Source organism: Ascaphus truei, unplaced genomic scaffold (genome assembly GCF_040206685.1).
Source record: "Ascaphus truei isolate aAscTru1 unplaced genomic scaffold, aAscTru1.hap1 HAP1_SCAFFOLD_484, whole genome shotgun sequence".
In the NCBI taxonomy this organism is placed as follows: Eukaryota; Metazoa; Chordata; class Amphibia; order Anura; family Ascaphidae; genus Ascaphus; species Ascaphus truei.
In genome coordinates, this window is record NW_027456815.1 from 185,001 (window position 1) to 212,124 (window position 27,124).

General features: G+C 51.4%; 1 protein-coding gene across 1 annotated transcript in view; it reads left to right on the forward strand.

The window, feature by feature from the left end:
• Nucleotides 1-24,084, forward strand: part of SSRP1 (structure specific recognition protein 1) — a 68,133-nt gene extending 44,049 nt beyond the window's left edge. The window contains exons 10-16 of the mRNA XM_075584210.1: nt 7,057-7,186; nt 7,296-7,341; nt 21,196-21,322; nt 22,875-23,045; nt 23,299-23,387; nt 23,468-23,639; nt 23,735-24,084. Of these exons, the coding sequence (XP_075440325.1) occupies nt 7,057-7,186; nt 7,296-7,341; nt 21,196-21,322; nt 22,875-23,045; nt 23,299-23,387; nt 23,468-23,639; nt 23,735-23,806 (807 nt within the window). The 3' untranslated portion in view covers nt 23,807-24,084. The remainder of the gene's footprint in view (nt 1-7,056; nt 7,187-7,295; nt 7,342-21,195; nt 21,323-22,874; nt 23,046-23,298; nt 23,388-23,467; nt 23,640-23,734) is intronic.
• The last annotated feature ends 3,040 nt before the right edge of the window (nt 24,085-27,124 follow it).

Sequence of the window (27,124 nt, forward strand, 5' to 3'; positions counted from 1 at the left end):
GGGGCAGTGAGGATAGAGTAAGGGGCTGGGGCAGTGAGGATAGAGTAAAGGGGCTGTGGCAGTGAGGATAGAGTAAGGGGCTGGGGCAGTGAGGATAGAGTAAGGGGCTGGGGCAGTGCGGATAGAGTAAGGGGCTGGGGCAGTGAGGATAGAGTAAGGGTCTGGGGCAGTGAGGAGAGAGTAATGGGCTGGGGCAGTGAGGATAGAGTAATGGGCTGGGGCAGTGAGGAGAGAGTAAGGGGCTGGGGCAGTGAGGAGAGAGTAAAGGGGCTGGGGCAGTGAGGATAGAGTAAAGGGGCTGGGGCAGTGAGGATAGAGTAAGGGGCTGGGGCAGTGAGGATAGAGTAAGGGGCTGGGGCAGTGAGGATAGAGTAAGGGGCTGGGGCAGTGAGGATAGAGTAAAGGAGCTGGGGCAGTGAGGAGAGAGTAAGGGGCTGGGGCAGTAAGGAGAGTGTAAGGGGCTGGGGCAGTGAGGATAGAGTAAGGGGCTGGGGCAGTGAGGATAGAGTAAAGGGTCTGGGGCAGTGAGGAGAGAGTAAGGGGCTGGGGCAGTGAGGAGAGAGTAAAGGGGCTGGGGCAGTGAGGATAGAGTAAAGGGGCTGGGGCAGTGAGGATAGAGTAAGGGGCTGGGGCAGTGAGGAGAAAGTAAGGGGCTGGGGCAGTGAGGATAGAGTAAGGGGCTGGGGCAGTGAGGATAGAGTAAAGGAGCTGGGGCAGTGAGGAGAGAGTAAGGGGCTGGGGCAGTAAGGAGAGTGTAAGGGGCTGGGGCAGTGAGGATAGAGTAAGGGGCTGGGGCAGTGAGGATAGAGTAAAGGGTCTGGGGCAGTGAGGAGAGAGTAAGGGTCTGGGGCAGTGAGGATAGAGTAAGGGGCTGGGGCAGTGAGGATAGAGTAAGGGGCTGGGGCAGTGAGGAGAGAGTAAGGGGCTGGGGCAGTGAGGAGAGAGTAAGGGTCTGGGCAGTGAGGATAGAGTAAGGGTCTGGGGCAGTGAGGAGAGAGTAAGGGGCTGGGGCAGTGAGGATAGAGTAAGGGGCAGTGAGGATAGAGTAAGGGGCTGTGGCAGTGAGGATAGAGTAAGGGGCTGGGGCAGTGAGGATAGAGTAAGGGGCTGGGGCAGTGAGGATAGAGCAAGGGGCTGGGGCAGTGAGGAGAGAGTAAGGGGCTGGGGCAGTGAGGATAGAGTAAGGGTCTGGGGCAGTGAGGAGAGAGTAAGGGGCTGGGGCAGTGAGGATAGAGTAAGGGGCAGTGAGGATAGAGTAAGGGGCTGGGGCAGTGAGGAGAGAATAAGGGGCTGGGGCAGTGAGGACAGAGTAAGGGGCTGGGGCAGTGAGGATAGAGTAAGGGGGGCTGGGGCAGTGAGGAGAGAGTAAGGGGCTGGGGCAGTGAGGATAGAGTAAAGGGGCTGGGGCAGTGAGGATAGAGTAAAGGGGCTGGGGCAGTGAGGATAGAGTAAGGGTCTGGGGCAGTGAGGACAGAGTAAGGGGCTGGGGCAGTGAGGATAGAGTAAGGGGGGCTGGGGCAGTGAGGATAGAGTAAGGGGGGCTGGGGCAGTGAGGAGAGAGTAAGGGGCTGGGGCAGTGAGGAGAGCGTAAGGGGCTGGGGCAGTGAGGAGAGCGTAAGGGGCTGGGGCAGTGAGGAGAGAGTTAGGGGCTGGGGCAGTGAGGAGAGAGTAAAGGGGCTGGGGCAGTGAGTATAGAGTAAGGGGCTCGGGCAGTGAGGAGAGAGTAAGGGGCTGGGGCAGTGAGGAGAGAGTAAAGGGGCTGGGGCAGTGAGGATAGAGTAAGGGGCTGGGGCAGTGAGGAGAGAGTAAGGGGCTGGGACAGTGAGTATAGAGTAAGGGGCTGGGGCAGTGAGGAGAGAGTAAAGGGGCTGGGGCAGTGAGTATAGAGTAAGGGGGCTGGGGCAGTGAGTATAGAGTAAGGGGGCTGGGGCAGTGAGTATAGAGTAAGGGGGCTGGGGCAGTGAGTATAGAGTAAGGGGCTCGGGCAGTGAGGAGAGAGTAAGGGGCTGGGGCAGTGAGTATAGAGTAAGGGGCTCGGGCAGTGAGGAGAGAGTAAGGGGCTGGGGCAGTGAGGAGAGAGTAAAGGGGCTGGGGCAGTGAGGATAGAGTAAGGGGCTGGGGCAGTGAGGAGAGAGTAAGGGGCTGGGACAGTGAGTATAGAGTAAGGGGCTGGGGCAGTGAGGAGAGAGTAAAGGGGCTGGGGCAGTGAGTATAGAGTAAAGGGGCTGGGGCAGTGAGTATAGAGTAAGGGGCTCGGGCAGTGAGGAGAGCGTAAGGGGCTGGGGCAGTGAGGAGAGAGTAAAGGGGCTGGGGCAGTGAGGATAGATTAAGGGGCTGGGGCAGTGAGGAGAGAGTAAGGGGCTGGGACAGTGAGTATAGAGTAAGGGGCTGGGGCAGTGAGGAGAGCGTAAGGGGCTGGGGCAGTGAGGAGAGAGTAAAGGGGCTGGGGCAGTGAGGATAGAGTAAGGGGCTGGGGCAGTGAGGAGAGAGTAAGGGGCTGGGGCAGTGAGGATAGAGTAAGGGGCTGGGGCAGTGAGGATAGAGTAAGGGGCTGGGGCAGTGAGGAGAGAGTAAGGGGCTGGGACAGTGAGTATAGAGTAAGGGGCTGGGGCAGTGAGGATAGAGTAAGGGGCTGGGGCAGTGAGTATAGAGTAAGGGGCTCGGGCAGTGAGGAGAGAGTAAGGGGCTGGGGCAGTGAGGAGAGAGTAAGGGGCTGGGGCAGTGAGGATAGAGTAAGGGGCTCGGGCAGTGAGGAGAGAGTAAGGGGCTGGGGCAGTGAGGAGAGAGTAAGGGGCTGGGGCAGTGAGGAGAGAGTAAGGGGCTGGGACAGTGAGTATAGAGTAAGGGGCTGGGGCAGTGAGGAGAGAGTAAGGGGCTGGGACAGTGAGTATAGAGTAAGGGGCTGGGGCAGTGAGGATAGAGTAAGGGGCTCGGGCAGTGAGGAGAGAGTAAGGGGCTGGGGCAGTGAGGAGAGAGTAAGGGGCTGGGGCAGTGAGGATAGAGTAAGGGGCTGGGGATGGTGTGAAGAATCTTGTTGTGCATCATGTTTTCATGGCGATGGGTCACAATTATGGATGGTCTGTGTGTGAGGTGGCACGTGAGGGGGATGGTGTGTGTGTGAGGTGGCACGTGAGGGGGATGGTATGTGTGTGAGGTGGCACGTGAGGGGGATGGTGTGTGTGTGATGTGGCACGTGAGGGGGATGGTGTGTGTGATGTGGCACGTGAGGGGGATGGTATGTGTGAGGTGGCACGTGAGGGGGATGGTGTGTGTGTGATGTGGCACGTGAGGGGGATGGTGTGTGTGTGATGTGGCACGTGAGGGGGATGGTATGTGTGTGATGTGGCACGTGAGGGGGATGGTGTGTGATGTGGCACGTGAGGGGGATGGTGTGTGTGTGATGTAGCACGTGAGGGGGATGGTGTGTGTGTGATGTGGCACGTGAGGGGGATGGTGTGTGTGTGTGATGTGGCACGTGGGGGGGATGGTGTGTGTGTGATGTGGCACGTGAGGGGGGTGGTGTGTGTGTGAGGTGGCACGTGAGGGGGATGGTGTGTGTGAGATGTGGAACATGAGGGGGATGGTGTGTGTGTGATGTGGCATGGGAGGGATGGTGTGTGTGAGATGTGGCACGGGAGGGGGATGGTGTGTGTGTGATGTGGCACTGGAGGGAGGGGGGGATGGTGCCTGTGTGATGTGGCACTGGAGGGAGGGGGGATGGTGCCTGTGTGATGTGGCACTGGAGGGAGGGGGGGATGGTGCCTGTGTGATGTGGCACTGGAGGGAGGGGGGGATGGTGCCTGTGTGATGTGGCACTGGAGGGAGGGGGGGATGGTGCCTGTGTGATGTGGCACTGGAGGGAGGGGGGGATGGTGCCTCTGTGATGTGGCACGTGGAGGGGGCTGATGGTGCCTGTGTGATCTGGCACGGGGGGGGGGGGGGAGATGGTGCCTGTGTGATCTGGCACGTGAGGGGGGGTGGTGTGTGTGTGATGTGGCACGTGAGGGGGATGGTGTGTGTGTGATGTGGCACAGGAGGGTGGATGATGTCTGTGTGATGTGGCACGGGAGGGGGGGATGGTGTCTGTCTGATGTGGCACGGAGGGGGGGATGGTGTGTGTGTGATGTGGCACGGGAGGGGGATGGTGTGTGTGTGATGTGGCACGTGAGGGGGATGGTGTGTGTGTGATGTGGCACGGGAGGGGGATGGTGTGTGTGTGATGTGGCACGGGAGGGGGATGGTGTCTGTGTGATGTGGCACGTGAGGGGGATGGTATGTGTGTGATGTGGCACGTGAGGGGGATGGTGTCTGTGTGATGTGACACGGGAGGGGGATGGTGTCTGTGGGATGTGGCACAGGAGGGTGGATGATGTCTGTGTGATGTGGCACGGGAGGGGGATGGTGCCTGTGTGATGTGGCACGTGAGGGGGATGGTGCCTGTGTGATGTGGCACGTGAGGGGCATGGTGTGTGTGATGTGGCACGTGAGGGGGATGGTGTGTTTGATGTGGCACGTGAGGGGGGGGTGTGTTTGATGTGGCACGTGAGGGGGATGGTGTGTGTGATGTGGCACGTGAGGGGGATGGTGCCTGTGTGATGTGGCACGGGAGGGGGGGATGGTGCCTGTGTGATGTGGCACGGGAGGGGGGGATGGTGCCTGTGTGATGTGGCACGGGAGGGGGGATGGTGCCTGTGTGATGTGGCACGGGAGGGGGGGATGGTGCCTGTGTGATGTGGCACGGGAGGGGGGGGTGGTGCCTGTGTGATGTGGCACGGGAGGGTGATGGTGTTTGTGTGTGTGTGTGATGTGGCACGTGAGGGAGATGGTGTGTGTGATGTGGCACGTGAGGGGGATGGTGTCTGTAATGTGGCACGGGAGGGGGGGATGGTGTGTGTGTGTGTGATGTGGCACGTGAGGGGGATGGTGTGTGTGTGATGTGGCACGGAGGGGGGGATGGTGTCTGTGTGATGTGGCACGGGAGGGTGATGGTGTTTGTGTGTGTGTGTGATGTGGCACGTGAGGGAGATGGTGTGTGTGATGTGGCACGTGAGGGGGATGGTGTCTGTGTGATGTGGCACGGGAGGGGGATGGTGTGTCTATGATGTGACATGTGAGGGGGATGGTGCGTGTGTGATGTGGCACGTGAGGGGGATGGTGTGTGTGTGTGATGTGGCACGGGAGGGGGATGGTGTGTGTGTGATGTGGCACGGGAGGGGGATGGTGTGTGTGTGATGTGGCACGTGAGGGGGATGGTGTGTGTGTGTGATGTGGCACAGGAAGGGGATGGTGTGTGTGTGATGTGGCAAGTGAGGGGGATGGTGTGTGTGATGGGAGGGGTAGGGGGGGATGGTGTCTGTTATGGCACGGAAGGGGGGGTGGTGTCTGTATTATGGCACGGGAGGGGGGGGTGGTGTCTGTGTTATGGCACGGGAGGAGGGGATGGTATCTGTGATGGGAGGGAGGGGGTGGTGTCTGTGTGATGTGGCACTGGAGGGAGGGGGGATGGTGTCTGTGTGATCTGGCACTGGCGGGGGGGGTGGTGCCTGTGTGATGTGGCAGGGGGGGGGGGATGGTGTCTGTGTGATCTGGCACTGGCGGGGGGGGTGGTGCCTGTGTGATGTGGCACGGGAGGGGGGTGATGGTGCCTGTGTGATGTGGCACGGGAGGGGGGGATGGTGGCTGTGTGATGTGGCACGGGAGGGGGGTGATGGTGCCTGTGTGATGTGGCACGGGAGGGGGGTGGGGGGGGGGGATGGTGCCTGTGTGATGTGGCACGGGAGGGGGGGGGATGGTGTCTGTGTGATGTGGCACTGGAGGGGGGGGATGCTGGAGGGGGGGGATGCTGCCTGTGTGATGTGGCACGGGAGGGGGATGGTGTCTGTGTGATGGCACGGGAGGGGGATGGTGTCTGTGTGATGGCACTGGAGGGGGGGGATGGTGTCTGTGTGATGTGGCACTGGAGGGGGGATGGTGTCTGTGTGATGTGGCACTGGAGGGGGGGGATGGTGTCTGTGTGATGGCACGGGAGGGGGATGGTGTCTGTGTGATGGCACTGGAGGGGGGGGGGGTGGTGTCTGTGATGTGGCTCTGGAGGGGGGGGTGGTGTCTGTGTGATGTGGCACTGGAGGGGGGGATGGTGTCTGTGTTATGGCACTGGAGGGGGGGATGGTGTCTGTGTTATGGCACTGGAGGGGGGGATGGTGTCTGTGTGATGTGGCACTGGAGGGGGGGATGGTGTCTGTGTGATGTGGCACTTTAGGGGGGGATGGTGTCTGTGTGATGTGGCACTGGAGGGGGGGATGGTGTCTGTGTGATGTGGCACTGGAGGGGGGATGGTGTCTGATGTGGCACTGGAGGGGGGGATGGTGTCTGTGATGGCACGAGAGGGGGATGGTGTCTGTGATGGCACTGGAGGGGGGGGGATGGTGTCTGTGTGATGTGGCACTGGAGGGGGGGGTGGTGTCTGTGTGATGTGGCACTGGAGGGGGGGATGGTGTCTGTGATGTGGCATGGGAGGGGGGGGGAGAGATGGTGCCTGTGTGATGTGGCACTGGAGGGGGGGATGGTGTATGTGATGTGGCATGGGAGGGGGGTGGCGCCTGTGTGATGTGGCACTGGCGGGGGGGGGTGGAGATGGTGCCTGTGTGATCTGGCACGGGAGGGGGGGTGGTTTGGTGTATGTCTTGCTGTGACGAGGGGAGGGGTCTCTCTCTGTGACTCTGGATGCTGTTATGTGCCTCTCATACTCTCTCTGGCTGACGCTCTCTTGCTCTGTCTAACATTCTCCAGGGTCTTTCTTTCTCTCTCTCTCTCTCTGCCTGATGCTCTTTGGGACCCTCTCTCAGTATGATTGGCTGACGCTCTCTTGGGCTCCTCTTGCGCTCCCCGGGGGGGGCCTTCTCTGCCAGTCTCGCGCTCCACGGGGGGGGGGGCCTTCTCTGCCAGTCTCGCGCTCCACGGGGGGGGGGCCTTCTCTGCCAGTCTCGCGCTCCCCGGCGGTCGGTGTGAAGCATTCTGGGCCTGACCCACGTTCCCCGGCCCCTCTGTCTGTCTCAGGGTATGAAGCCAGCGTATGATGATTACGCAGACTCTGACGAAGATCAGCATGACGCTTATCTAGAGAGAATGAAAGAAGAGGGGAAAATTCGGGAGAATGCAGACAGTGACGACTCTGGCGATGAAACTGGTGAGAGAGGCGAGAGGAGGGGGGGGAAGAGGGGGTACAGATGAAGGGGGGATAAATCGTTGTTGGAGCTACGTCTGAGTCTGTTACATGCGTTCTCTTTCTCTCTAAGATGAATCGTTTAATCCTGGGGAGGAAGAAGATGAAGTGGCTGAAGAGTAAGAAACATCTGTGTGTGTGTGACCCCAATACCTCCCCCTCTCCAATATACCACCCAGACCTCTCCTCCCCCAATGTACCCCCCAATATAGATTAATTCCCCCATATACCCCCATACAGCCACCCTTCAATATACACACAATATAGCGTTCGTCCCCCAATATACACACAATATAGCTTCCCCCCCAATATACACACAATATAGCCTTCCTCCCCAATATACACACAATATAGCCTCTCTTCAATATACACTCAATATAGCCTTCCTCCCCCAATATACACACAATATAGCCTTCCTCCCCCAATATACACACAATATAGCTTCCCCCCCCCAATATACACACAATATAGCCTTCCTCCCCAATATACACACAATATAGCCTTCCTCCCCAATATACACACAATATAGCCTTCCTCCCCCAATATTCACACAATATAGCCTTCCTCCCCCAATATACACACAATATAGCCTTCCTCCCCAATATACACACAATATAGCCTTCCTCCCCAATATACTCACAATATAGCCTTCCTCCCCCAATACACACACAATATAGCCTTCCTCCCCCAATACACACACAATATAGCCTTCCTCCCCAATATACACACAATATAGCCTTCCTCCCCCAATATACACACAATATAGCCTTCCTCCCCCAATATACACACAATATAGCCTTCCTCCCCAATATACACACAATATAGCCTTCCTCCCCAATATACTCACAATATAGCCTTCCTCCCCCAATACACACACAATATAGCCTTCCTCCCCAATATACACACAATATGGCCTTCCTCCCCAATATACACACAATATAGCCTTCCTCCCCCAATATACACACAATATAGCCTTCCTCCCCAATATACACACAATATAGCCTTCCTCCCCAATATACACACAATATAGCCTTCCTTCCACAATATACACACAATATAGCTTCCCTCCCCCAATACACACACAATATAGCCTTCCTCCCCCATATATACACACAATATAGCCTTCCTCCCCCAATATACACACAATATAGCCTTCCTCCCCCCAATATACACACAATATAGCGTTCCTCCCCCAATATACACACAATATAGCGTTCCTCCCCCAATATACACACAATATGGCCTTCCTCCCCAATATACACACAATATGGCCTTTCTCCCCCAATATACACACAATATAGCCTTCCTCCCCCAATATACACACAATATAGCCTTCCTCACCAACATACACACAATATAGCCTTCCTCCCCCAACATACACACAATATAGCCTTCCTCCCCCAATATACACACAATATAGCCTTCCTCCCCCAATATACACACAATATAGCCTTCCTCCCCCAATAAACACACAATATAGCCTTCCTCCCCAATATACACACAATATAGCTTCCCTCCCCCAATATACACACTATGGCTTTCCTCCCCTAATATACACACAATATAGCTTCCCTCCCCGCAATATACACACAATATAGCCTTCCTCCCCAATATACTCACAATCTAGCCTTCCTCCCCCAATATACACACAATATAGCCTTCCTCCCCCAATATACACACAATATAGCCTTCCTCCCCCAATATACACACAATATAGCCTTCCTCCCCCAATATACACACAATATAGCTTTCCTCCCCAATATACACACAATATAGCCTTCCTCCCCAATATACACACAATATAGCCTTCCTCCCCCAATATATACACAATATAGCCTTCCTCCCCCAATATACACACCATATAGCCTTCTTCCCCCAATATACACACAATATAGCTTTCCTCCCCAATATACACACAATATGGCCTTCCTCCCCCAATATACACACAATATAGCTTTCCTCCCCAATATACACACAATATAGCCTTCCTCCCCCCATTATACACACTATATAGCCTTCCTCCCCCAATATACACACAATATAGCTTTCCTCCCCCCAATATACACACAATATAGCGTTCTTCCAACAATATACACACAATATAGCTTCCCTCCCCCAATATACACACAATATAGCCTTCCTCCCCAATATACACACAATATAGCGTTCTTCCCCCAATATACACACAATATAGCTTCCCTCCCCCCAATATACACACAATATAGCTTCCCTCCCCCCAATATACACACAATGTAACCTTCCTCCCCCAATATACATACAATATAGCTTCCCCCCCAATATACACACAATATAGCCTTCCTCCCCAATATACACACAATATAGCCTTCCTCCCCAATATACACACAATATAGCCTTCCTCCCCCAATATACACACAATATGGCTTTCCTCCCCCAATATACACACAATATGGCCTTCCTCCCCCAATATACACACAATATGGCTTTCCTCCCCCAATATACTCACAATATAGCGTTCCTCCCCCAATATACACACAATATAGCCTTCCTCCCCAATATACACACAATATTGCCTTCCTCCCCAATATACACACAATATAGCCTTCCTCCCCAATATACACACAATATAGCCTTCCTCCCCCAATATACACACAATATAGCCTTCCTCACCCAATATACTCACAATATAGCCTTCCTCCCCCAATATACACACAATATAGCCTTCCTCACCCAATATACTCACAATATAGCCTTCCTCCCCCAATATACACACAATATAGCCTTCCTCCCCCAATATACTCACAATATAGCCTTCCTCCCCCAATATACACACAATATAGCCTTCCTCCCCCAATATACACACAATATAGCTTTCCTCCCCAATATACACACAATATAGCTTCCCTCCCCCAATACACATACAATATAGCCTTCCTCCCCCAATATACACACAATATAGCCTTCTTCCCCAATATACACACAATATAGCCTTCCTCCCCCAATATACACACAATATAGCATTCCTCCCCCAATATTCACACAATATAGCCTTCCTCCCGAATATACACACAATATAGCCTTCCTCCCCCAATATACACACAATATAGCTTTCCTCCCCCCATATACACACAATATAGCGTTCTTCCCCCAATATACACACAATATAGCTTCCCTCCCCCCAATATACACACAATATAGCCTTCCTCCCCCAATATACACACAATATAGCTTCCCCCCCCAATATACACACAATATAGCCTTCCTCCCCCAATATACACACAATATAGCATTCCTCCCCCAATATTCACACAATATAGCCTTCCTCCCCAATATACACACAATATAGCCTTCCTCCCCAATATACACACAATATAGCCTTCCTCCCCCAATATACACACAATATAGCATTCCTCCCCCAATATTCACACAATATAGTCTTCCTCCCCAATATACACACAATATAGCCTTCCTCCCCCAATATACACACAATATAGCTTCCCCCCCCAATATACACACAATATAGCCTTCCTCCCCCAATATACACACAATATAGCCTTCCTCCCCCAATATACACACAATATAGCCTTCCTCCCCCAATATACACACAATATAGCCTTCCTCCCCCAATATACACACAATATAGCTTCCCCCCAATATACACACAATATAGCCTTCCTCCCCCAATATACACACAATATAGCCTTCCTCCCCCCAATATACACACAATATGGCTTTCCTCCCCCAATATACACACAATATAGCCTTCCTCCCCCAATATACACACAATATAGCCTTCCTCCCCCAATATACACACAATATGGCCTTCTTCCCCAATATACACACAATATGGCTTTCCTTTCCCAATATACACACAATATAGCTTCCCCCCAATATACACACAATATAGCCTTCCTCCCCCAATATACACACAATATAGCCTTCCTCCCCCAATATACACACAATATAGTGTTCCTCCCCAATATACACACAATATAGCGTTCTTCCCCAATATACACACAATATAGCCTTCCTCCCCAATATACACACAATATAGCCTTCCTCCCCAATATACACACAATATAGCGTTCTTCCCCAATATACACACAATATAGCCTTCCTCCCCCATTATACACACAATATAGCGTTCTTCCCCAATATACACACAATATAGCCTTCCTCCCCAATATACAAACAATATAGCCTTCCTCCCCAATATACACACAATATGGCCTTCCTCCCCCAATATACACACAATATAGCATTCCTCCCCCAATATTCACACAATATAGCCTTCCTCCCCAATATACACACAATATAGCCTTCCTCCCCAATATACACACAATATAGCCTTCCTCCCCAATATACACACAATATAGCCTTCCTCCCCAATATACACACAATATAGCCTTCCTCCCCCAATATACACACAATATAGCATTCCTCCCCCAATATTCACACAATATAGTCTTCCTCCCCAATATACACACAATATAGCCTTCCTCCCCCAATATACACACAATATAGCTTTCCTCCCCCCATATACACACAATATAGCCTTCCTCCCCCAATATACACACAATATAGCCTTCCTCCCCCAATATACACACAATATAGCTTCCCCCCAATATACACACAATATAGCCTTCCTCCCCCAATATACACACAATATAGCCTTCTTCCCCAATATACACACAATATGGCTTTCCTCCCCCAATATACACACAATATAGCCTTCCTCCCCCAATATACACACAATATAGCCTTCCTCCCCAATATACACACAATATGGCCTTCTTCCCCAATATACACACAATATGGCTTTCCTTTCCTTTCCCAATATACACACAATATAGCTTCCCCCCAATATACACACAATATAGCCTTCCTCCCCCAATATACACACAATATAGCCTTCCTCCCCCAATATACACACAATATAGCGTTCCTCCCCAATATACACACAATATAGCGTTCTTCCCCAATATACACACAATATAGCCTTCCTCCCCAATATACACACAATATAGCGTTCTTCCCCAATATACACACAATATAGCCTTCCTCCCCAATATACACACAATATAGCGTTCTTCCCCAATATACACACAATATAGCCTTCCTCCCCCATTATACACACAATATAGCGTTCTTCCCCAATATACACACAATATAGCCTTCCTCCCCCAATATACAAACAATATAGCCTTCCTCCCCCAATATACACACAATATAGCGTTCCTCCCCAATATACACACAATATAGCCTTCCTCCCCCAATATACACACAATATAGCCTTCCTCCCCAATATACACACAATATAGCCTTCCTCCCCAATATACACACAATATAGCGTTCTTCCCCAATATACACACAATATAGCTTCCCTCCCCCAATATACACACAATATAGCCTTCCTTCCCCAATATACACACAATATGGCCTTCCTCCTCCAATATACACACAATATAGCCTTCCTCCCCCAATATACACACAATATGGCCTTCCTCCCCCAATATACACACAATATGGCCTTCCTCCCCCAATATACTCACAATATGGCTTTCCTCCCCCAATATACTCACAATATAGCATTCCTCCCCAATATACACACAATATAGCCTTCCTCCCCCAATATACACAAAATATAGCCTTCCTCCCCCAATATACACACAATATAGCTTTCCTCCCCAATATACACACTATATAGCCTTCCTCCCCAAATATACACACAATATAGCTTTCCTCCCCAATATACACACTATAGCCTTCCTCCCCAATATACGCACAATATAGTCTTCCTCCCCAATATACACACAATATAGCCTTCCTCCCCAATATACACACAATATAGCTTTCCTCCCCAATATACACACAATATAGCCTTCCTCCCCCAATATACACACAATATAGCGTTCTTCCCCAATATACACACAATATAGCCTTCCTCCCCCAATATACACACAATATAGCCTTCCTCCCCAATATACACACAATATAGCGTTCTTCCCCCAATATACACACAATATAGCCTTCCTCCCCCAATATACACACAATATAGCCTTCCTCCCCCAATATACACACAATATAGCCTTCCTCCCCCCAATATACACACAATATAGCCTTCCTCCCCCCAATATACACACAATATAGCCTTCCTCCCCAATATACACACAATATAGCCTTACTCCCCCAATATACACACAATATAGCCTTCCTCCCCAATATACACACAATATAGCCTTCCTCCCCAAATATACACACAATATAGCCTTCCTCCCCAATATACACACAATATAGCCTTCCTCCCCAATATACACACAATATAGCCTTCCTCCCCCAATATACACACAATATAGCCTTCTTCCCCAATATACACACAATATGGCTTTCCTTTCCTTTCCCAATATACACACAATATAGCTTCCCCCCAATATACACACAATATAGCCTTCCTCCCCCAATATACACACAATATAGCCTTCCTCCCCCAATATACACACAATATAGCGTTCCTCCCCAATATACACACAATATAGCGTTCTTCCCCAATATACACACAATATAGCCTTCCTCCCCAATATACACACAATATAGCGTTCTTCCCCAATATACACACAATATAGCCTTCCTCCCCAATATACACACAATATAGCGTTCTTCCCCAATATACACACAATATAGCCTTCCTCCCCCATTATACACACAATATAGCGTTCTTCCCCAATATACACACAATATAGCCTTCCTCCCCCAATATACAAACAATATAGCCTTCCTCCCCCAATATACACACAATATAGCGTTCCTCCCCAATATACACACAATATAGCCTTCCTCCCCCAATATACACACAATATAGCCTTCCTCCCCAATATACACACAATATAGCCTTCCTCCCCAATATACACACAATATAGCGTTCTTCCCCAATATACACACAATATAGCTTCCCTCCCCCAATATACACACAATATAGCCTTCCTTCCCCAATATACACACAATATGGCCTTCCTCCTCCAATATACACACAATATAGCCTTCCTCCCCCAATATACACACAATATGGCCTTCCTCCCCCAATATACACACAATATGGCCTTCCTCCCCCAATATACTCACAATATGGCTTTCCTCCCCCAATATACTCACAATATAGCATTCCTCCCCAATATACACACAATATAGCCTTCCTCCCCCAATATACACACAATATAGCCTTCCTCCCCCAATATACACACAATATAGCTTTCCTCCCCAATATACACACTATATAGCCTTCCTCCCCAAATATACACACAATATAGCTTTCCTCCCCAATATACACACTATAGCCTTCCTCCCCAATATACGCACAATATAGTCTTCCTCCCCAATATACACACAATATAGCCTTCCTCCCCAATATACACACAATATAGCTTTCCTCCCCAATATACACACAATATAGCCTTCCTCCCCCAATATACACACAATATAGCGTTCTTCCCCAATATACACACAATATAGCCTTCCTCCCCCAATATACACACAATATAGCCTTCCTCCCCAATATACACACAATATAGCCTTCCTCCCCCAATATACACACAATATAGCCTTCCTCCCCCAATATACACACAATATAGCCTTCCTCCCCCCAATATACACACAATATAGCCTTCCTCCCCCCAATATACACACAATATAGCCTTCCTCCCCAATATACACACAATATAGCCTTACTCCCCCAATATACACACAATATAGCCTTCCTCCCCAATATACACACAATATAGCCTTCCTCCCCAAATATACACACAATATAGCCTTCCTCCCCAATATACACACAATATAGCCTTCCTCCCCAATATACACACAATATAGCCTTCCTCCCCCAATATACACACAATATAGCGTTCTTCCCCCAATATACACACAATATAGCCTTCCTCCCCCAATATACACACAATATAGCCTTCCTTCCCCCAATATACACACATTATAGCCTTCCTCCCCAATATACACACAATATAGCCTTCCTCCCCAATATACACACAATATAGCCTTCCTCCCCAATATACACACAATATAGCCTTCCTCCCCCAATATACACACAATATAGCGTTCTTCCCCCAATATACACACAATATAGCGTTCCTCCCCAATATACACACTATATAGCCTTCCTCCCCCAATATACACACAATATAGCCTTCCTCCCCCAATATACACACAATATAGCCTTCCTCCCCCAATATACACACAATATAGCCTTCCTCCCCCAATATACACACAATATAGCCTTCCTCCCCCAATATACACACAATATAGCCTTCCTCCCCAATATACACACAATATGGCTTTCCTGCCCCAATATACACACAATATAGCCTTCCTCCCCCAATATACACACAATATAGCCTTCCTCCCCCAATATACACACAATATAGCCTTCCTCCCCAATATACACACAATATGGCCTTCCTCCCCCAATATACACACAATATTGCTTTCCTCCCCAATATACACACAACATATCCTTCCTCCCCCAATATACACACAATATGGCCTTCCTCCCCAATATACACACAATATAGCCTTCCTCCCCCAATTTACACACAATATAGCCTTCCTCCCCCAATATACACACAATATAGCCTTCCTCCCCCAATATACACACAATATAGCTTCCCTCCCCCCAATAGTCACACAATATAGCCTTCCTCCCCCAATATACACACAATATAGCCTTCCTCCCCAATATACACACAATATAGCCTTCCTCCCCAATATACACACAATATAGCCTTCCTCCCCCAATATACACACAATATAGCCTTCCTCCCCAATATACACACAATATAGCCTTCCTCCCCCAATATACACACAATATAGCCTTCCTCCCCCCAATATACACACAATATAGCGTTCTTCCCCCAATATACACACAATATAGCCTTCCTCCCCATTATACACACAATATAGCCTTCCTCCCCCAATATACAGACAATATGGCCTTCCTCCCCCAATATACACACAATATGGCTTTCCTCCCCCAATATACTCACAATATAGCATTCCTCCCCAATATACACACAATATAGCCTTCCTCCCCAATATACACACAATATAGCCTTCCTTCCCCAATATACACACAATATAGCCTTCCTCCCCAATATACACACAATATAGCTTCCCTCCCCAATATACACAAAATATAGCCTTCCTCCCGCAATATACACACAATATAGCCTTCCTCCCCAATATACACACAATATAGCCTTCCTCCCCAATATACACACACTATAGCCTTCCTCCCCCAATATACACACAATATAGCCTTCCTCCCCCAATATACGCACAATATAGCCATCCTCCCCAATATATACACAATATAGCGTTCTTCCCCCAATATACACACAATATAGCCTTCCTCCCCCCAATATACACACAATATAGCCTTCCTCCCCCAATATACACACAATATAGCCATCCTCCCCAATATATACACAATATAGCGTTCTTCCCCCAATATACACACAATATAGCCTTCCTCCCCCCAATATACACACAATATAGCCTTCCTCCCCAATATACACACAATATAGCCTTCCTCCCCAATATACACACAATATAGCTTTCCTCCCCAATATACACACAATATAGCCTTCCTCCCCCAATATTCACACAATATAGTTTTCCTCCCCAATATACACACAATATAGCCTTCCTCCCCAATATACACACAATATAGCCTTCCTCCCCAATAGTCACACAATATAGCCTTCCTTCCACAATATACACACAATATAGCCTTCCTCCCCCAATATTCACACAATATAGCCTTCCTCCCCAATATACACACAATATAGCCTTCCTCCCCAATATACACACAATATAGCCTTCCTCCCCCAATATACACACAATATAGCCTTCCTCCCCCAATATACACACAATATAGCCTTCCTCCCCCAATATACACACAATATGGCTTTCCTCCCCAATATACACACAATATGGCTTTCCTCCCCAATATACACACAATATGGCCTTCCTCCCCCAATATACTCACAATATAGCATTCCTCCCCAATATACACACAATATAGCCTTCCTCCCCCAATTTACACACAATATAGCCTTCCCCCCCCAATATACACACAATATAGCTTTCCTCCCCAATATACACACAATATAGCCTTCCTCCCCAATATACACACAATATAGCCTTCCTCCCCCAATATACACACAATATAGCCTTCCTCCCCAATATACACACAATATAGCCTTCCTCCCCCAATACACACACAATATGGCCTTCCTCCCCAATATACTCACAATATAGCCTTCCTCCCCCAATATACACACAATATAGCCTTCCTCCCCCAATATACACACAATATGGCTTTCCTCCCCAATATACACACAATATAGCCTTCCTCCCCCAATATGCACACAATATAGCCTTCCTCCCCCAAAATGCACACAATATAGCCTTCCTCCCCAATATGCACACAATATAGCCTTCCTCCCCCAATATACACACAATATGGCTTTCCTCCCCCAATATACACACAATATAGCCTTCCTCCCCCAATATGCACACAATATAGCCTTCCTCCCCCAATATACACACAATATGGCTTTCCTCCCCCAATATACACACAATATAGCCTTCCTCCCCCAATATGCACACAATATAGCCTTCCTCCCCCAATATGCACACAATATAGCCTTCCTCCCCCAATATACACACAATATAGCCTTCCTCCCCCAATATACTCACAATATAGCCTTCCTCCCCCAATATACACACAATATAGCCTTCCTCCCCCAATATACACACAATATGGCTTTCCTCCCCCAATATACACACAATATAGCCTTCCTCCCCCAATATGCACACAATATAGCCTTCCTCCCCAATATACACACAATATAGCCTTCCTCCCCCAATATACACACAATATGGCTTTCCTCCCCCAATATACACACAATATAGCCTTCCTCCCCCAATATGCACACAATATAGCCTTCCTCCCCCAATATGCACACAATATAGCCTTCCTCCCCAATATGCTCACAATATAGCCTTCCTCCCCAATATACACACAATATGGCCTTCCTCCCCCAATATACACACAATATTGCTTTCCTCCCCAATATACACACAACATATCCTTCCTCCCCCAATATACACACAATATGGCCTTCCTCCCCAATATACACACAATATAGCCTTCCTCCCCCAATTTACACACAATATAGCCTTCCTCCCCCAATATACACACAATATAGCCTTCCTCCCCCAATATACACACAATATAGCTTCCCTCCCCCCAATAGTCACACAATATAGCCTTCCTCCCCCAATATACACACAATATAGCCTTCCTCCCCAATATACACACAATATAGCCTTCCTCCCCAATATACACACAATATAGCCTTCCTCCCCCAATATACACACAATATAGCCTTCCTCCCCAATATACACACAATATAGCCTTCCTCCCCCAATATACACACAATATAGCCTTCCTCCCCCCAATATACACACAATATAGCGTTCTTCCCCCAATATACACACAATATAGCCATCCTCCCCAATATACACACAATATAGCCTTCCTCCCCAATATACAGACAATATGGCTTTCCTCCCCAATATACACACAATATGGCCTTCCTCCCCCAATATACTCACAATATAGCATTCCTCCCCAATATACACACAATATAGCCTTCCTCCCCCAATTTACACACAATATAGCCTTCCCCCCCAATATACACAAAATATAGCCTTCCTCCCCAATATACACAAAATATAGCCTTCCTCCCGCAATATACACACAATATAGCCTTTCTCCCCAATATACACACAATATAGCCTTCCTCCCCAATATACACACACTATAGCCTTCCTCCCCCAATATACACACACTATAGCCTTCCTCCCCCAATATACACACAATATAGCCTTCCTCCCCCAATATACACACAATATAGCCATCCTCCCCAATATACACACAATATAGCCTTCCTCCCCCAATATACACACTATATCCTTCCTCCCCAATATACACACAATATAGCCTTCCTCCCCCAATATACACACAATATAGCCTTCCTCCCTCAATATACACACAATATAGCCTTCCTCCCCAATATACACACAATATAGCCTTCCTCCCCAATATACACACAATATAGCCTTCCTTCCACAATATACACACAATATAGCCTTCCTCCCCCAATATTCACACAATATAGCTTTCCTCCCCAATATTCACACAATATAGCTTTCCTCCCCAATATACCCACAATATAGCCTTCCTCCCCAATATACACACAATATAGCCTTCCTCCCCCAATATACACACAATATAGCCTTCCTCCCCCAATATACACACAATATAGCCTTCCTCCCCCAATATACAGACAATATAGCCTTCCTCCCCCAATATACAGACAATATGGCTTTCCTCCCCAATATACACACAATATGGCCTTCCTCCCCAATATACACACAATATAGCCTTCCTCCCCCAATTTACACACAATATAGCCTTCCCCCCCCAATATACACACAATATAGCTTTCCTCCCCAATATACACACAATATAGCCTTCCTCCCCCAATATACACACAATATAGCCTTCCTCCCCAATATACACACAATATAGCCTTCCTCCCCCAATATACACACAATATAGCCTTCCTCCCCCAATATACACACAATATAGCCTTCCTCCCCAATATACACACAATATAGCCTTCCTCCCCCAATACACACACAATATGGCCTTTCTCCCCCAATATACTCACAATATAGCCTTCCTCCCCCAATATACACACAATATAGCCTTCCTCCCCCAATATACACACAATATGGCTTTCCTCCCCCAATATACACACAATATAGCCTTCCTCCCCCAATATGCACACAATATAGCCTTCCTCCCCCAATATGCACACAATATAGCCTTCCTCCCCAATATGCACACAATATAGCCTTCCTCCCCCAATATACACACAATATGGCTTTCCTCCCCCAATATACACACAATATAGCCTTCCTCCCCCAATATGCACACAATATAGCCTTCCTCCCCCAATATACACACAATATAGCCTTCCTCCCCCAATATACACACAATATAGCCTTCCTCCCCCAATATACTCACAATATAGCCTTCCTCCCCCAATATACACACAATATAGCCTTCCTCCCCCAATATACACACAGTATGGCTTTCCTCCCCCAATATACACACAATATAGCCTTCCTCCCCCAATATGCACACAATATGGCTTTCCTCCCCCAATATACACACAATATAGCCTTCCTCCCCCAATATACACACAATATAGCCTTCCTCCCCCAATATACACACAATATAGCCTTCCTCCCCCAATATACACACAATATAGCCTTCCTCCCCCAATATACACACAATATAGCCTTCCTCCCCCAATATACACACAATATAGCCTTCCTCTTTGATGTACACCTTCCAATATACATCCCCCGTACCCTTCCTCCCCCAATGCACACCCCCATACCTTTCTTTTCCCTGATATACACCTGTTATAGCCCCCCTCTGCCAATATACCTGTGTACCCTATGGCTGATTGGCGGCGGCTAAATGCAGCGAGACGGCTACGCTGAAACGTCCGAGACCGCCCCTCCATAACCCCCCCCCCCCCCCATACACTCCCCACCCATACCCAACCATCCCCAAATACCCTCGCTCCCTAAATGCACACCAGAATGCCCCCAAATTAACCCATAATATACACCCTGCCCCGGCCAGCATACCCTCCTACACGCTTAATGTCCTCCTGATGCCCTCTAATTGACCCGTTCCCAAATTCTCCTCTGCAAGTGCTTTCCCACCTTGTACTGGTGTCACCCATTGTCTGCAAATATCTCCACCTCCCTTCCTTCTTTCCGTCCACCCTCTTCTGTCCCCCCTGCCTCCATCACCGCCCTGACCTCCGGTCCTGCCACAGGTTTGACAGTAACCCCTCGGCTAGCTCCTCCAGTGCCGGCAGCGATGAAGAGGATGGAGAGAAGAAAACGAAAGCCAAAAAAGCTAAAATTGTGAAAGAAAAGAAACCGCGCAAGAGAACATCGGAGGTAACAGTACAGAGCTCTGCACAGGCCTAACTATTCCCATTATTGCTGCCTCCCACCTCATTACCTCTCTCTCCTCCCCCCTTCCTCCTCTCTCTCCTCCCCCCCTTCCTACTCTCTCTCATCCCTCCTCTCTCTCCTCCCCCCTTCCCCCTCTATCTCATCCCCCTCTTCCCCCTCTCTCTCATCCCCCTCTTCCCCCTCTCTCTCATCTCCCCTTCCCCCTCTCTCTCCTCCCCCCCTTCCCCCGCTCTCTCTCCCCCCCTTCCCGCTCTCTCTCCCCCCCTTCCCGCTCTCTCTCCCCCCCTTCCCGCTCTCTCTCCCCCCCTTCCCGCTCTCTCTCCCCCCCTTCCCGCTCTCTCTCCCCCCCTTCCCGCTCTCTCTCCCCCCCTTCCCGCTCTCTCTCCCCCCCTTCCCGCTCTCTCTCCCCCCCTTCCCGCTCTCTCTCCCCCCCTTCCCCCTCTCTCTCCTCCCCTTCCCCCTCTCTCTCCTCCCCCTTCCCCCTCTCTCTCCTCCCCCCTTCCCCCTCTCTCTCCTCCCCCCTTCCCCCTCTCTCTCCTCCCCCCTTCCCCCTCTCTCTCCTCCCCCCTTCCCCCTCTCTCTCCTCCCCCCTTCCCCCTCTCTCTCCTCCCCCCTCCCTCCTCTCTCTCCTCCCCCCTCCCTCCTCTCTCTCCTCCCCCCCCTTCCCCCTCTCTCTCCTCTCTCCTCCCCCCCTTCCCCCTCTCTCTCCTCCCCCCTTCCCCCTCTCTCTCCTCCCCCCTTCCCCCTCTCTCTCCTCCCCCCTTCCCCCTCTCCTCTCTCCTCCCCCCTTCCTCCTCTCCTCTCTCCTCCCCCCCTTCCCCCTCTCTCTCCTCCCCTCCCTTCCCCCTCGTCTCTCTCCTCCCCTCCCTTCCCCCTCGTCGCTCTCCTCTCCCTTCCCCCTCGTCGCTCTCCTCTCCCTTCCCCCTCGTCGCTCTCCTCTCCCTTCCCCCTCGTCGCTCTCCTCTCCCTTCCCCCTCGTCGCTCTCCTCTCCCTTCCCCCTCGTCGCTCTCCTCTCCCTTCCCCCTCGTCGCTCTCCTCTCCCTTCCCCCTCGTCGCTCTCCTCTCCCTCCTCTCCCTTCCCCCTCCTCTCCCTTCCCCCTCCTCTCCCTTCCCCCTCGTCGCTCTCCTCTCCCTTCCCCCTCGTCGCTCTCCTCTCCCTTCCCCCTCGTCGCTCTCCTCTCCCTTCCCCCTCCTCTCCCTTCCCCCTCGTCGCTCTCCTCTCCCTTCCCCCTCGTCGCTCTCCTCTCCCTTCCCCCTCGTCGCTCTCCTCTCCCTTCCCCCTCGTCGCTCTCCTCTCCCTTCCCCCTCGTCGCTCTCCTTTCCCTTCCCCCTCGTCGCTCTCCTTTCCCTTCCCCCTCGTCGCTCTCCTCTCCTCTCTCTTCCCCCTCGTCGCTCTCCTCTCCTTTCCCTTCCCCCTCGTCGCTCTCCTCTCCCTTCCCCCTCGTCGCTCTCCTCTCCCTTCCCCCTCGTCGCTCTCCTCTCCCTTCCCCCTCGTCGCTCTCATTATTTTTCTCCCTCCCCATTCTCACTCAGAGTAAGAAAGTTAAGGACCCCGCTGCTCCCAAGCGGCCCATGTCTGCTTACATGTTGTGGTTAAACGCGAGTCGTGAGAAGATTAAGAGCGAGAATCCAGGGATCAGCATCATTGACCTGTCCAAGCGAGCGGGGGAGATCTGGAAAAGCATGGGCCGGGACAAGAAGGAGGTGAGCGTGGCTGGCAGGGCGAGGGGCCCACAGATCGGGGGGTACAGTAAGAGACTGCTGCGTATTACGGGGGGCGTGTAAGAGACTTCAGAGATTTGTGGGGGGGGGGTTACGGGGGAATATTAAAGACTGCTCATATCTGTATTATTAGGGGGTGCAGTTATGACTGCTCAGGTTTGTATTACCATGGGGGGGTGGGAGGAGGGGTAAGAGACTGCTCTGACTGCTCCATTCCCCTGCTCTTTCTTCCTAGGAATGGGATCGTAAGGCAGAGGAAGCCAAACGAGACTATGAGAAAGCTATGAAAGAATACAATGAGAGCGCACCCTCTGAAACATCCAAGTGAGAACCATCCTAATCTGAGCCTGAGCCTCTAAGGTGGAGACCACAGCTTCATTCCCACTCTGTTTTCTACTCCTCAGGGAGAAGACGCCCAAATCAGAGAAGAAGAAAGCGGAGAAGCCTGAGAAGAGAAAGTCTGGGAGAGCGTCATCGCCAGCAAGAGCGTCCCCCAAACCCAGCACAGACAGCTTCAAGAGCAAAGAGTTTGTGTCCAGTGATGAGAGCTCCTCTGGGGAGAGCACACGCAAGAAGGTGAGGCCTCGTGTCTAGGAGACAGTCCGTGCCTCTGAACCATGGTTCCCTATCTCCCCTCCATCCCTTTTTCATGCATGTCCTCACTTTCTCAGGGTTCAGAGGAGGAGGAGGTGGCCAGCACTCCCCCCAGCCCCCCAAGCTCAGAAGCGTCTGACTCAGACTAATCAGCTCCCCACGGTATACCTGCCAGGCAAAGTGACCCGTTCCCTGCTGGACCGAAAATCTAGGTGTATTGGGGACGTGGGTGTGTCAGGGCTGCTGAAGGATGGAGGACATGTCGGGGTTCGGAGAGAGGTGTGAGACTTCATTGAAGTGAAACACTGTAGTGTGTATTTCCTTCTCTCCGTCGTCTCTCTCCCTCTTTCTTTCTGCCTCCTCTCCTCGGTTACATTTGCTGGGGGGTTTTTCCTTGTTCTTTTGTAATAAAATACTTTCTTGCTTCCCTTTTCGTGCTGGAGATTTCACTTCTGCGTGTTTGTGGGAGAGGGAATTGCTAATTTGATTCTCTGTCCTTCCCCGCACACCCATCAGCACTTATCAGACGCCGCGCGGACGCCAACTTTGTGTGATTCAGTTAAAGAACCTTCAGCATCATCTCGAGGGAATGAATCAGTGAGCTACGGAAGCGAGCGTGTGTGTGCGTGCGTGCGCGCGCGCTTGTGTCCGCGTGTGTGCGTGTGTGCGTGCGTGCGCGCGCGCTTGTGTCCGCGTGTGTGTGTGCGTGCGCGCACGCCTGTCTCTGCGCGTGTGTGCGTGTGCACGCACGCCTGTGTCTCTGCGTGTGTGTGCGTGTGTGTGTGCGCGCACGCCTGTGTCTCTGCGCGTGTGTGTGCGTGCGCGCACGCCTGTGTCTCTGTGTGTCTGCGTGCGTGTGCGTGCGCGCACGCCTGTGTCTCTGCGTGTGTGTGTGCGTGCGCGCACGCCTGTGTCTCTGTGTGTCTGTGCGTGTGCGCGCGCACGCCTGTGTCTCTGTGTGTCTGTGCGTGCGTGCGTGTGTGCGTGTGTGCGTGTGTGCGCGTGCGCGCACGCCTGTGTCTCTGTGCGTGTGTGTGCGTGCGCGCACGCCTGTGTCTGCGCATGTGCGCACGCCTGTGTCTCTGCGCATGTGCGTGTGTGTGCCGCACGCCTGTCTCTGCGCGTGTGTGTGTGCGCACGCCTGTGTCTCTGCGCATGCGCGTGTGCGTGTGCGTGTGCGTGCCTGTGTCTCTGCGCGTGTGTGTGTGTGCGCGCGCACGCCTGTGTCTCTGCGTGTGTGTGTGTGTGTGTGCGCGCGCACGCCTGTGTCTCTGTGCGTGTGTGTGTGTGCGTGCGTGCATGCCTGTGTCTCTGCGCGTGTGTGTGCGTGCGCGCCTGTGTCTCTGCGCGTGTGTGTGTGTGTGCGTGCGCGCACGCCTGTCTGCGCGTGTGTGTGTGTGTGTGTGTGCGTGCATGCCTGTGTCTCTGCGCGTGTGTGTGTGCGTGCGCGCACGCCTGTCTCTGCGCGTGTGTGTGCGTGCGCGCCTGTGTCTCTGCGCGTGTGTGTGTGCGTGCGCGCGCGCCTGTCTGCGCGTGTGTGCGTGCGCGCACGCCTGTCTCTGCGCGTGTGTGAGTGTGCGTGTGCGCGCACGCCTGTGTCTCTGTGCGTGTGTGTGTGTGTGTGTGTGCGCGCGCACGCCTGTGTCTCCGCGTGTGTGTGTGTGCGTGCGCGCACGCCTGTGTCTCTACGCGTGTGTGTGTGCGTGCGCGCACGCCTGTGTCTCTGTGTGTCTGCGTGCGTGTGCGTGCGCGCACGCCTGTGTCTCTGCGCGTGTGTGTGCGTGCGCGCGCGCCTGTGTCTCTGTGTGTCTGTGCGTGTGTGTGCGTGCGCGCACGCCTGTGTTTCTGTGTGTCTGTGTGTGCGTGTTTGTGCGTGCGCGCACGCCTGTGTCTCTGTGCATGTGTGCGTGCGCGCACGCCTGTGTCTCTGCGCATGTGCGTGTGTGCGCGCACGCCTGTGTCTCTGCGCGTGTGTGTGTGAGCGCGCACGCCTGTGTCTCTGTGCGTGTGTGTGTGTGTGCGCGTGCGCGCGCACGCCTGTGTCTGCGCATGTGCGTCTGTGTCTCTGCGCGTGTGTGTGTGAGCGCGCACGCCTGTTTCTCTGCGCATGTGCGTCTGTGTGCGTGCGCGCACGCCTGTGTCTCTGCGCGTGTGTGTGTGTGTGTGTGTGTGTGTGTGCGTGCGCGCACGCCTGTGTCTCTGCGCATGTGTGTGTGTGCGTGTGCGCACGTCTGTGTATCTGCGCATATGCGTGTGTATTTGTGCGTGCGCGCACACCTGTGTGTCTGCGCGTGTGTGTGTGTGTGTGTGTGTGTGTGTGTGTGTGTGTGTGTGTGCGTGCGCGCACGTCTGTATCTGCGCATATGCGTGTGTGTGTGTGTGTGCGAGCACGTCTGTCTCTGCGCGTGTGTGTGCGTGCGCGCACGCCTGTGTCTCTGTGCGTGTGTGTGTGCGTGCGCGCACGCCTGTGTCTCTGTGCGTGTGTGTGCGTGTGTGTGCGTGCACGCACGTCTGTATCTGCGCATATGCGTGTGTGTGTGCGAGCACGTCTGTGTCTCTGCGCATGTGTGTGTGTGTGTGCGTGTGCGTGCGCGCACGCCTGTGTCTCTGCGCGTGTGTGTGTGTGCGTGCGCGCACGCCTGTGTCTGCGCATGTGCGTGTGTGTGCGTGTGCGCACGTCTGTGTATCTGCGCATATGCGTGTGTATTTGTGTATTTGTGCGTGCGCGCACGCCTGTGTGTCTGCGCGCGTGTGTGTGTGTGTGTGTGTGTGTGTGTGTGTGTGTGTGTGTGTGTGTGTGTGCGCGTGCGCGCACGTCTGTATCTGCGCATATGCGCATATGCGTGTGTGTGTGCGACCACGTCTGTGTCTCTGCACGCACGTCTGTATCTGCGCATGTGTGTGTGTGCGAGCACGTCTGTGTCTCTGCGCGTGTGTGTGTATCCGTGCGCGCACGCCTGTGTCTCTGCGTGTGTGTGCGTGCGCACACGCCTGTCTCTGCGCATGTGCGTGTGTGTGCGTGCGCACACGCCTGTGTGTCTGCGCATATGCGTGTGTGTGTATGCGTGCGCGCACGTCTGTGTGTCTGCACATGTGCGTGTGTCTTTGTGCGTGCCTGTGTGTGTTCACTCCACTGAGGGTGAACGGCCTGGGTGCAACAAAATGGCTACAAATAGGAGAGAAGCGGGCACACTACGTCTTGTACTAATAAATAATTATACAAATAGGAGAGAAGCGGGCACACTACGTCTTGTAGTAATAAATAATTATACAAATAGGAGAGAAGCGGGCACACTAAGTCTTGTAGTAATAAATAATTATACAAATAGGAGAGAAGCGGGCACACTACGTCTTGTAGTAATAAATAATTATACAAATAGGAGAGAAGCGGGCACACTACGTCTTGTAGTAATAAATAATTATACAAATAGGAGAGAAGCGGGCACACTACGTCTTGTACTAATAAA